Source organism: Bombus flavifrons, chromosome 16 (assembly GCF_040668555.2).
Source record: "Bombus flavifrons isolate JBK064 chromosome 16, iyBomFlav1_principal, whole genome shotgun sequence".
NCBI classification, from domain to species: Eukaryota; Metazoa; Arthropoda; class Insecta; order Hymenoptera; family Apidae; genus Bombus; species Bombus flavifrons.
Window position 1 is genome coordinate 2,719,850 of NC_138457.1, and position 13,284 is coordinate 2,733,133.

General features: G+C 44.0%; 1 protein-coding gene across 1 annotated transcript; it reads left to right on the plus strand.

The window, feature by feature from the left end:
- The first annotated feature begins 860 nt into the window (after nt 1–860).
- On the plus strand, nt 861–11,937 carry LOC138188076 (mucin-22). Its single transcript, XM_069129508.1, has 9 exons — nt 861–1,742; nt 4,951–5,018; nt 5,103–5,469; nt 5,636–5,816; nt 6,558–6,880; nt 7,827–8,145; nt 8,279–8,865; nt 9,086–9,743; nt 10,818–11,937. The coding sequence occupies exons 1-9, from the start codon at nt 1,720–1,722 to the stop codon at nt 11,187–11,189; spliced, it is 2,898 nt and encodes a 965-aa protein (XP_068985609.1). The 5' UTR covers nt 861–1,719; the 3' UTR covers nt 11,190–11,937.
- The last annotated feature ends 1,347 nt before the right edge of the window (nt 11,938–13,284 follow it).

The following is a 13,284-nucleotide window of genomic DNA, read 5'->3' on the forward strand; positions in this document are numbered from 1 at the left end:
TTTACGTAGAAGAATGATTAGAAACGTTAATGAAGAGGGGTGAGGGGAAGAAAGATGATAAAGAAACGATGTCAATGCGAATGTTGGGTATAGTTGATCGCGGATTATCGTGGCATGGCCTGGCCTGGCCTGGTCCTAATGGATCGACATTCTTCTTGCGCAACGAGACGTAAAGACCTTTAACGCGGCACCTACCTTCTGGTTCTCGTCGCTGTGCCTCGATGCTTTGTATGTGTAGGATTACGGAACTCGCAGGCTCTACCGGGCCTTGACACCTACGATACCGATCGCGAAGCTCTGGAAACGCGATCGACTAATCGTTGTCGACCTTTCGTTCGATGGAAAAGGCGGAAAATTTCGCGCAACAAACCACGAAGATACTATAGATACAGGTAGCGGTACACGATGAAAGTAAGAGCGATGTTAGTTGAATCCTTGAAACGTGGAATCCTCGAAGCGAGGCGAAAGAAAAGCAGCCGGTTGCTGGGAGGAAGACCGAGCATTTTCACTTTGTCAACGTTCTAGCTGCGTCTGTGTTCGATAATCTTCGCTCGTCTGCCGCGAGCAGTGCCTTTCAACACCGCCATATGATTCACGCGATTCGTGAAAGCGGTTACGCCGAACAAAAACCGAGTCGACACCTCCTTGGAATTCCCGCGATTCCTCCAACACCCGAGAAAACGAATCTCCGTTGCGAACGAAAGGGAAAACGGAGAAGTCCGATGATCTTTGCAAAGGTCGTCGAGAGAAGCAAAAAAACAAAGAAAAGACAAAAAGAGGACGAAGAAGAGATCGACCGATCTTTACGATGGTAAAAAAAAGCAAAGATCGATATAAACAAAGAGGCGAAAAAGGAAAGAGTAAGAACAGCGAAACACAAAGATTCACATAAACGTGGAAACGGTAGATGTAAGAAGACGGAGGACGAATGATACGATACAAAGCAAACTGGATCTGTCTGAGAATAAAACTGAGAGTTCTGCGGCGGAATAGACGCTTAACTAGGTAAACCAGCAGCTAACTCGCTCGCCGCGATTCCAGTGAGTAACCAACCAAATAGTCAGGATCTGTTGAGTCTCGTTCTCGAGTGGCGTACATCGAGTCGAGTTCGACTACGTGGTGTCCAGTTTTCATGGGCTGGTGGGGTGTACTCCAGGTGGCCGTGGTGGGTGGCGTATAAGTAGAGGCCTGCATTCGCCGCCGTTCTCATACCCTCACCACGTCCTTCGACTACCTCTTACTTTTATATATACACACACCGGTGGTCTTTTTCCGCTTCTCTTTCTCTCCTTTTCCATATCCGTGTCTCTCTTCTCGTAGTTTCGTACAACATAGTCGGACAGTCCTCTGCGTGTCACGTCGGGTTAAAGAGGGAGAGAGAGAGAGAGAGAGAGAGTGTGTGAAAGAGAGAGAGTGAGAGAGAGAGAACGCGTGAAACGTATCGAAGGTACAGGTCGTGGCGTTCGTCGGAGAGACACGACTCGTTTCTCGCATCGTCGCAGCTGGAAGACGAGTGTCGTCGAGAAGAAAGGGCAACGATGATCGCGAGTGTCCGGTGACAAAACGTGTTGCCAGTATTCTACGGTCGTTTCTTCCGTTACGATAGTATTCGCTGGTGCGAAGTTTCGAAGGTTGCTCGACCAACGTGCACCACCACATCTTCTACTTTACATCGTCGAGGAACTAGCGAGAGCAAGAAGAAGTGCAGAATAAGTCAACATGTGGATCAAATTCGCTCTTTTGTAAGTACAATTGTATATCGTGTTTCTTCGGCTTTGAACATCCTTGAACTTTAACGTTCGAAGGAATATGTTTTTATGGAGAAGTCGACGGCGATGGTAAATGACGGATCGACACGGTGCAGCATTGGAAATTATTTCGCAAGCCGTCGCGCTCGAAAGCGCGGCTAATGGGGCGCAGTGACATTATCGCGCTGCTGTTTTCATTTTCGGCAAGTATTCGTCCGCGCTGCTAACGACGTCTGCCAAGAATGGTGATTAACCGGTAACGTAGTCTGGAAAAAACAGTTCGCGTGGCTTTGTTCTCTCGGCTGTTTCAGCTGGTCGTGTTTCCCTTTTCCGGCATATCTCGGAAATTTTGCTGAAGAACGAGTATATCTCGCGTATGTGGAGAAATTTTCATGGCAAGAGGAAGGTAGAATTTCGTGCTAACAGCCGATTCGACTGTCGTTGCAGCGTCTGTATTCGTGGGAAAAGTATCGACGAATGTAAAAATTCAATGCGACGAGAACTTCTGAATTCTACGAAATCGACGAGAACGAAATTTTTCTTGCAACCTGGTCGACGAATCTCGATGGAAGAAAAATTAATTATCGAAAAAACCGTACTAAATATACAGGGAAATGTGGTTCTTTTTTTTCTTCTCGTTGCTCCAACATCTCCATGCGATTTGCGCAACAGTGGAAAACAGGTTAAATAGAAAGTTCTCCCGATTACATCCTCGAACGTTTGCAAAGCTGTTTAACGCGCGATTCATAAAATTACGTTGCACCAGTGAGACAAAAAATATTTGCCGATTTTCAAATAGGCTTTCGCGGTAATGTTGTGAGTTACGTAACGCGAGTGTCTCGTGCCACTGCAGATACCTCGTATACACGTTGTATGCTTACGTAGATAGTGGCTTGTGAGCGAGACAGCTTTCTCCATATGGAAACACGCTAAATTCTATCGCTGTGCTTGCGTCTCCAGCTCAACCTTCCCATCTCTCTCGTAAAACTTCGTCTTAACATCTTCTCTGTTTCTTCATAGTCCGCATACCGTCTTCCTCTAAATCTGATTTAATTAGATCTCGATAAATCCACTAAGAAGATGATGCAAGCAGATAGGAGATTTTTTCCGCCAGGCTCTCGCTTGGTAAAATGAAAGTGTTTAAATCGATAGGTCGGTAACCAGGCGAAAATGAAAATCTGATTTTTCCGACAACAATTTGTTCAATTACGATAATGTTTATATATCTACGGGTAGGATCAGCGTTCGATCGATCGATCGTACACGCAAGAGACAGGATATATATATATATCGTTGCTTTCGATCGTGTTCGCAAATGTCGCGGTACAACTGTTCGAAGCCATCGACTTTCTATCGAACGGAAACACGCCGAAGCGCATACAATGGAAAAGGATCTCGAATATTTCGCACGACTATTATTCTTTTTGTTTAACGAGAACAGTAAACCACGTATTCTTCGCATTATTAATCTGCTAAAACAATTACTTTGCCAGAGGGCGATAAATTTTCCGATGCCGAGTAAAAGTTCATTGTAAAAACGGGTATTACAATTGCACGCGTGAAACAAGCTTGCAAACGTATTTCACGTGCGGCGAAATATTTCTGGCGTTTCTTTCGTCCTAATGTTGGGTTGGCAACTAAGTGATTGCGGATTTTGTCATTAGGTAGTATTGACAAAATCCGCAATCACTTAGTTGCCAACCCAATAAATACACTTTTTATCCGAGCGAATCTTCTACGATCAAGCGATCCGATAAAATTTTTATCGAGATAAATTGTTGCACGAATAATCTGGAAATCAGAGGAACATGTGGATTTTTCTGGCTGACTGTACGTAAAAATCCGTTGCTTTATTACACTGTCAGAGGGTTAATTTTACAGTAGCGGCTCTCCTTCATCGACAGAGGTAATCGATCGTAACCGATCGACCTTGCGGATAACTCGTTTCCTTGTAGCTGCTCCATCTTTTCTTTTTTTCTTTTCTCCCTCTTCTCGTGGGATTCTCGTCTCGTCTGGCCAAATCGGCCGACGTATGTACATCATCAAATTACCCTTTCGCATCGACGCTTTTACAAATTTGCTTCTCGTTCGATCAGCGACAAGATCGTCTAACGATAAGCGGATCGGTGGATGTCGATCGTACGAAATTTTCGGACCTTTGCGCGAATCCGTGCAAACAACCTTGAGCCAAAGGAGGACGAGGTCGCGCTCGTATTCTCAGCCACGCTACTAGACGACCTTGACTTTTTCTTTCAATTAAATTATTCGCGCGTCAGAAAAATCCATCCTTTCGCGAATCAAAATCGACTACCAAAATGGTTTCTCCCATCATTTCGCATTCGTTGGCAATATTTTTTCACGAATCATTAATTCACCCGTACAATTGCTTTTTTTTCCAACTTTCGAAGGTCATCATAGGTGAAAGTTTAGAGCAGCTCATCCTTTTTAAATTAAAAAATTAGACAATCGGGAATATCGAATTTCTCCGCCACAAAGTCGTTTAGTATTTTATTTAGTAATTCCACTTGTTAATAAAAGAATAATTGCAATTTAGTGGATGATGAATAAAGTCCAATTGTACCGAGAAATAATCTCAGATTATGTAGTTTCTAATTGTTTAAATAAAAAGAAAGGAAAACTGGATTAAGAAGAGCAGAGAAATGATCGTAACGATGTTACAAACGCTATACATTTGCTATTTGTTTAAATTAAACTCGGCATTTGCTATCATTTATCGCGCCACCTATTTCTGATGAATGAAATTATGGACACAAATGAACCGCATTTAAATTTTGCATTTTCCCGCAATTAAATTGATAAAACTGATAAGTTTGCGGTTGAACTTTAAGTCTAAGGGAGCTTATCGGCAGTTTTAGAGATCGAGTACGAGTTGAAAAAGGACAAGCCAAGTTGGTTGCAGCTTCCAGCTCACCGGCCAGGCACGAACTTTCACCATACCGAGCGTTGTCTCGTGGTAGAATCTGTACGGGTTTCTCGGAGATAATGCGTTTGATTTCGCTACGATCTTAACCCATTGCACGCTACCAAATTAATTTACTAGCTACCTGCTTTAGAATTATTTTTTTTATTAATTAGCAATTAAGCATTCGAACACTTTCGTAAGCCAACTTTCACGGTACTCTTCAGGGGTTAAGCAAACGAATTCAGAATGGTAATAAAAGTGGAATTCTTGTTAATTCAGGATATCCTGTACCATCGCAAATACACTGGCAGACAATGGACCTCGAAGTAAAGCAGTGTCCATCGAAGGTAATATGTCTTTTCTTATTTTCCACCGCGTTCAATTATTCGAGCAACGTCTTTCACGTTGCTTTCTTTTCCTAACGTTGGTAGAATTCGTAACCTCGCACAAAGTGCCGGAGAACATCGCACGGCCGTCGGATTACGACGAGGACGACGACGACGTGGTCGACGTGGAAAGAAAAACGATCTCGAAGCACGGGAAACACGCGAAGAAGGTTATACCAAAGTTCGAGAGTTTCGATAAGAAGCCGGGCGATCTGGATCCAGTCAGACGTTTCGATTTCGTCGACGAAGACAAAGCGACTAACGGTAACAACGCGAAACGACAGGTTCGCGTCGAATTGGAAAACTTCGGCGACACCGGAGTCCTTCAAGAAGATGGTATCCGAAGATCGGATACGCACAGGTCGCGGCTACAGAATAACAAAGACTCGGTCATTCCTGGAGTGCACGTCAGGTAAAAACATTTGCTGTTTCAACCTTAAAATTACACCGATTGGCCAACATACTTGAACAATTATCGTAAAAAACTTCGATAAATATATATGAAAGTCGTAGCAGTCGTTTGAAATGTTAAAGTTCAGCCTGCGTAAATTTGATCATCGAATTTCGTTGATTTTCAGCGACGAGTATCAGACTACCATGATACCGGTTCTCACGACGCCACGCGAGGCGCGTGCTTTCGATTTCGTCCCGGTGAACATCATCCGTGACGATGGTAAAGAAACGTCGTTCCACGAACGCAACTTTGGCGACTTCAGCGACGTCAGTTTAGTACCCGCTGGAACGAATTCGCGTATCCAGGTGACAATTCCTCTGCATCTTAACGCGTTCTTACGTCCAGTAGCCGGTCATTTCTCGCGCTAGTCAACCGATAAAAGTTATAGGTCGAAGAAACTCGTCTATCCTTTTTTCGTTTAGGTTGTCCGAAAAGTTTCTTTCGTTTTATAAGGAAATAATAGACGCACAATGTTTTTTGTTTTATATCTGAGGTGATATTGGGTGTAGTGCGTTAAATAATCACTCGATGTTTAGGTCAACAATATATTTATTAACAAGTGTCTTCTTTTGATCGCGTCGCGTATTGCTCTCGGTTTCGCTATCAATCTCGTTTCAATCTCGCTGCCCGGTTACAACTCGACTTTATCGCTTTCTGGTTCGAACCTAACTGTCGATCGGATTCCATTCTTTTCGTTTTGTCGTCCCTTAATATCCCCACTATCCACGCGTTCGTTAGGCGTCCGCGACCGTTGCCACGCACGCCTTCTTCTCGAACATTCGGCGGGAGGACCGTTGGGATATTGATGACTCATTAGACACTTCGCTTCGGCGATATACATTGTTGCCGAGTGCCGTCACATATTAGTTTATTGAATTACGCGCGAACATAATGATAGAAATAGAACGAAATGGATCATACCTAATTCAATAAAATAATATAAAACAGAAATTGTTGCTCATCTATTATCAACTTGTGAAACGAAAGAAACTTTTCGGACAACCCAATATCTATCCAGAGTTAACGTAGGACTGTGACTACAACAGGTAAAGAAAGGACCGAACGGAAAGGACTACGAATACGAGTACGTATACTATTACTATGACGAGGAGGACGAGAACAAGGCGGGTACAGCGGACTCTGCTGTCACCAATTCTTACGACGTTCCTTCTAGAACTACGTCCGCGCCTAGGCGCGGAGGATCCTCCGCCAACAGAAGCAAGTACAGTAACGTGGAAAGGTCCAGCACGGTGGAACCTGCCAGCAACGAAGTGATACCAAATCGCAATAACAACAGAGGCAGGCAATTGGTCGACGCGGAAGACGTCTCCGAAGAAAGGTTACCAACGAACACTAGATTTCCACCTAGGTGCGTGTTTCGTGCGAAACCTTAACTGTATTTTCAACCAAACAGAGACGAACAGAGACGTCAACGGGAGTCGTAAATTCCCGTTACGATTATAATAATCGACACCACGAGTTGATCGATCCCCTGATTTCCGTTAAGATAATAGGGGTGGTTAAGTTAGTATAACACTGTGATTCACAGGGTTATAAGGTTTTTATTTCCAACATTTATGAGGTACCTGTTGAGTAGATATAAATCGTAGATGACAGTTTGGCGCACGAAGATACGATAGATATGCACAATAGAGCAAGGCTCTTATAGTTAAATTTATTATGTTAGTGGACGTAGCACTAGAGGATACTTAATAGAGGAAGTGAACGTTCGGTAATCCCGAGAACCGACTTAGATAGATGATGTGAGTTAGACTTTTCTAGCGTTGTAGAAGAAGTAAAGTACAGTGACGATGCTGTGTGGGAGGAAAGCTAGCGATGAGTGTGTCTAGCGCACGGGACCATCGGATTCGTTCATGACATTTTTGGTCAGGAAAGTGAGGGCAGTATACATTGCTCCTGAGTGAATAAACGAAGGTTGGTGGACTAGGAAGGGTCTTAGCCGCCCTCGATAGGAAGTTGCTAGTAGTAAGAATCGTACGTGAAAAGAACTAACTTTCCCTTGTCAAACCGTAGTAGACAATAGTCTTTAGAAAATAATTTAGAAAAGAAGATATTTGTTCGGTCCGAAGGACCTTAGCTAGCAAATTACTGGGATTTATGACGGGTCCTTAAGACTACTGAGAGTACGCAGTAAGGATGAGCGGTCATCTGGTTCCCGTCTGGCCCGCGGTGTATGGCCTGGTTTAGGTAGAGGGTCGCCCCACGTAACATTAACCATCGTCCCTTTCCTTTCCATTTTTCCTTCGCGCTGCTATTCGAGTAATAAATATAGCTACAAACTCGTACGACAACAGATCACGATCGAATCACAACACGGCGACCACGGAGCCTTCTAGAACCCGCGGGAATCGTCCTAGACCTGGTCTAGACCTCGTTGACTCGAGCAGTTTTCGAACGCATCAAGAGGGTCCGGAGTTTCCTCAGGTTCTACCTAAGGGGCCCGTCAGATTTCTCGGTGTTACTCCGAACGAGGACAATGGGGAAGAGAGAGCGACAGCTAGAGGACGCGGCAAACCACAAAGGGTCCAAGAACCTGCTCCTGTAGAAGAGCTGGTCGAGGACGTGCCCGTTCCCACGACTAGGAGGAGACCGATCACCACACTGTCGCCTCAAGTAATTATTACACCCTTTCATTTCTGTTTTTTCTTTAATATTAATGCTGCAACTCGTATAACTAAAGATAGAATTCATAAAAATTATCCGTTGAGCGTATCTGGAACAGCTGTGTAATTATATTTCCTTGCAGACCGAAGGCGAAGCAGTCAGAGGATCCTCGCGCGGCAGCGAAGAGAAAGAAGAGCAAACAGAAGAAGCGTCTTCGCCAACAGAGAAGAGCAGAGACAAACAACCACCCTTGGAGAAGCAAGAATACGAAGACTCGGATTCCTCTTCAACGACCTCGGCAAGCACCGCTTCAACTGCCACGGAAGATTCAACCACAGAGTATCCGTCTTCGATGGACAAAGTGGCGCTCGACTTGTACGCTTTCGTGCAACAGGGTCAAAATAATTTGGTGGACGCGCCTAGCAGCGAAGCTACCGATTCTTCGTCAGACGAATCGACGATCTCTAACGAGGAAGCTACTACCGATCTGGCAGCTGTGACGGAAATGTCCGCCACCACGGTAACCCTGGAACCCACGACGATCACCACTACGGCGTCACCCACCGAACCGATGACTACTACGGCTGCTACAACTACTACTGTTAGTACTACCACTACTACTACGACTACGACGACCGAACCTCCTACTACTACAACTACTCAGGCACCTGCTGGCAGGGGAAAGTTCAGGAGGCCAGGAATAGGGGGAACTACAGGTTCCAGAAATAGGTAGGAAAAGATTTTAAACAAAGGATTTTTGTACGACGATCTGATTCCTAAACGTTGCGGTTAACATTGGGAAAAATCGTCGAATATGAATATAATCGTCCTTGAATATTAATGGAAATTAAGATGTGAAATTTATGGTATCGTGCGCGAGTCACTCGCAAGCGGAAGACAGTTTTCTTTGCTAGATTCAGATTCAACAGCGTCTTATTTCCTTCTCCAGATTCAAATCCAACGGAGGCGGAAGTACGACAACCACCGAAGCTCCGGCGGAACCAACGCCGCGTACACGAAACCGCTTCGGAGGAAACGGTTCGAACGGCGGTGGTTTCAAGAGAAACCGTCCTGGACAGAAACAAGCGTCAGTGGAAGAGGACGCAGTGCAGAAAGAGAGTTCCAGCTCAGTGCACGCGGAACGTCCTTCCTCCAGTACTCGTAGCAGATTTCGTGGCACTGGATCCACGAGATCCGTCTCGTCGACGACACCAGCCACGTCGAATGGTGGGTCGACCGCCGCCTCCAATGGACCGTCAGGAATATCAAGACCGTCTTTCAATAAATTAAACATCAATCGGCGACGTGGAAGACCGACTACGAATGCTCCAAACGCTAGCGAAGAGAGCCAAGAGTCGACTCGCTCGGAAACAGCGAAGGAAACCGCGCAGGAATCTGTTACGACCGCGCCAAAGTCTACTGTTCGTGGGCGACTTCCGGCCACAGGAGTCAGACCAGTCATTAAACCTGGGGCGAGGATAAATCTGAGAGCCAAACCGGGTCATTCGACGACCACTACGACTACCACGCCGCTGCCTGCAGATAAAGAGGAAGAATCGTCTATCGATGAGCCAGCGGGAGAGGGAACCGAAGAGGAGACTCATGAGGTGAGTTTTAAGGGGCCTACACACGATCGATGATACACAACGCAGCAGCAGAAACATCCGACGGTTTTTAAGTCTCCCTCCTTCTCTTTGCTGGCGTCGACTGCATACGACGGTAGTTTAAATCCTTAGCTAGTTTATTTTGGGTTCTCGTGTTTCGAAGGATCAACCAAAATTCTTAAACACTCTTCCAATAGTCTGAAGTTTCATAATAAAACGCAGAAATAAAACAGTAGTTTTTATCTTACTGAAGAGTCCATACTAGCAGATCTTGGACGAAACACTCGCTTTCTCTCTTCTCTCATTGTGTCTAAGGTATAGGTCTGTTAGGTGAGCCTTACTGAACAGTCCATACTAGCAGTAGCTTTTATCGCTATGTTTTTATAGTACAGAAAAATGTAAGAAAAATACGGAAAAAACCGGTGTATGCAGGCGGAGAGTTAAAATGAAAAAGCATTGTACCCAGAAGGAAACGTGAAGATTTATCGTTTCATAGCGGTACGCAATGCCGATTCGGTGAAAAATTAACGAAATTACTCGTCGGTGATGTTATATTTGGGAAATATTCATACAGTGTCTTGAACAATTTGGTAGACAGAAGATATCATACATTTTCTATAGTATTCTGCGACGTTGGATTATGCTGCTGTTGGCAATACGAGAAAATCGTAAGATACCTTGTGAACACTGTTCGTAAACACGTTTGCCTGAATGTCCCTCGGTCAAACTTCTCTCTGCATTTCGCTTTCACTAAATGCCCTTTCGCAAAATGTCACATGCCGTGCATGCTTTGACACTAATTCGCGTCTGTTTCTCGTCTTTCGAGTGCCAGTTGCGTACGACGAATGCCTTGCATCGTTCTTGTCGTCAATTTCAGTCAGTCAATTTCATGTTCAATTATTCTTGCACGTTGGAAAAGCTACGAGCATCGGTCTGTAATTCAACAGTCGATACACGATACACCACGAAAATGTTGGTTATGGCTATGAAAATATAGCGGTTCGTGAAAATCTTCCAACGCTTGTGCGTTGTACTATTAAGAATTTCTCCATTCGCTCAAAATATTTCTTTCTTCAGGCACCGGCAGAGACCAGCCCGCCGCCAACGCGTTCCACCACTGTGAATCCCCTAAACAAACTGCGAAATCGAAACAGACTACAAGTCCATCCAAAAACGACTACCAGAGCGCCAGTGTCGCTAGCATCGAGAAGATCGCCGTTGTTACCACGTCGCAAGGTAACCGAGGCACCAATTGCCCAATCTAGCCAGGAGGAAGCGTCCGAGGAAGCAGACAGTTCCAGCGAAACAGAGGCGACCGAAGCCACATCGGCTGAAACGAGCACAGCAGCGAGCACAAAACACGAGGAAACCAGAGGACTCGGTGGACTTTTGGCGCCCAGGCGCAGGATAACGCCGCGACGACCTGGACAAATCATCTCGCGGGAGTAACAGTGAATAATTAAACGAACGATCCTATCTATCCATCGAGCCGTTTCTATTCCTCGTCGTAGTCGGAATCGAGAAGGATCAAAGTCACTTGAAAACGCGATCAATTACGAATCTGAGGGGAGGCCGACAGAGAAGCTCTTATCGCGAAAATTAACGCGAGAATTCGAGAAGAAAAGGCTTAAGATAGTAAAGATCGCATCGTTCCTGAATTGTCAGTATTCGTGTCATTTTTCAGCTCGAATTTCGTAGGAGAAAAGGGAAATTCTGTCGCGTTAGTTTATCTCGATCGAACGACAATCTGGAAAATTGCTGACGAGGCGAGGGACCATCCCCCGGGTGTAAATCGCAAATTTTAAGGAAAATTATGTATAATGACGTAGTTGTGGAAAAAAATATTTGACATGTTCTTTTGTCATGCGTATAGAGCGAACGTATGAATTAGACGGTGGATGTAAGTACGTACATGATGAAAACCGTTTACGGTTTTCACTGAGAGAATTTTCACTGAATGTGCGCGCACGAATATCACGCGACCGCTATTGAAGATAATAACGCGATTTCTTATCTTTATTTAATAAATAAACGCGATTCTCGTAGAAAGATATCGTCAGATGCACTTTGCTAAAGCGATACGTGGTCGCATTCGACTCCACACTTTTAGAACGATATACAACTCGCGTCGTATCGTAAGACAATGTTTCTGTAATTACAATGTTCCATGATACGCTGTAAATATGATATTGCAATTAAAGATATGTAAACCCAGATATATCATCACTCTGTTCCCTTTTTACTTTTCACTTTGCATCGTAAGTTCTCTGAAAGAAGTTTTAAGGAGAACCAAACTTGAAAATATAATTTACATTAAATCTTAAACTATCAGTTCGAGGTATATGAAACGACGTTTAGTCGAGATTTGTCGCTGTTCACATCCCAAGTTTCAAATTTTCAACGTGTTACGTCGCCTAAAACATCGGCGCTGCAGCTCTCGCGACCGGGCAGCCGATGGCCTGCGTAACGTCATTTCGACCCTCGATAAACCTAAGGACAAACCATAACTTTTCTCTTTCATTGTGTACACATGTATCTTCATTCAATCCGCTGTCCTGAAAGATTTCTTAAGGCTAAAAGTATTTGCGACGCACATCAGGTTTGTAGAGGTCCTTGGGTTTATTAGGCGCAATTAAAAACACGGAGAAAGCGGGTACGCACCCATTAGGAAAAACCGAACATCTATCTAATAGAACAGGCTGGGTTTTCTCATGCACAAGGTCACTCACGAACCACGTTGGTCGGAGGCTTCCTACTCATCACTTCTCCTACGACTCTAGGAGGGTCAAGTCGAATACTTCTCCTACGACTCTAGGAGGGTCAAGTCGAATACTTCTCCTACGACTCTAGGAGGGTCAAGTCGCAGACTTCTGCTACATCAGGAGGGTCAAGTCAACTTATATCGTCAACACCGCTAGGTCAAGTCAACTTACTTCTTCTACATACTACAACGTCGAAGTCTAACATCAAAATCTCACGTCTATTAAGTATCTTCGAGTGCTACGTCCACTAACATACGAAATTCGTACGAACCTTGCTCTACTATTCATATCTATCTCATATTCGTGCGACAAGTTGTTATCGACGATTTGTATCTACTCAACAGTGTAGTTTAAGTGTTGGAAATATATATTTTTATAATTCTGTGAATCACAGTGTTATATAAACTTAATCACCCCTATTATCCTAACGGAAATCAGGGGATCGATCAACTCGTGGTGTCGATTAGTATAATCGTAACGGGAATTTACGACTCCCGTTGACGTCTCTCCTCGCGATTGCGTCTCCTCGCGATTGCGTCTCCTCGCGATTGCGTCTCCCCGCGATTGATCGAAATTACAAATGTGTTACGTAACGTAATATATATTTTTATATATTAATATATATAATATATTATATTATTATATAATATATATATAATATAATATAATATAATATATTATTATATAATATATTAATAGAAAATAACAAATAAACAATCCCAGCGACTTTTAGAATATGTCGTATATGTGTGATGCGTGGATTAATATGTTAGGGTTAATAT

Bases quoted from the DNA above. Each gene is read 5' to 3' on its own strand.
- LOC138188076 (XM_069129508.1), top strand. From the start codon at position 1,720: ATGTGGATCAAATTCGCTCTTTT. The intron at 8,146-8,278 runs GTAATTATTACA...ATTTCCTTGCAG, and splicing joins TCACCACACTGTCGCCTCAA to ACCGAAGGCGAAGCAGTCAG. The intron at 8,866-9,085 runs GTAGGAAAAGAT...TTCCTTCTCCAG, and splicing joins ACTACAGGTTCCAGAAATAG to ATTCAAATCCAACGGAGGCG.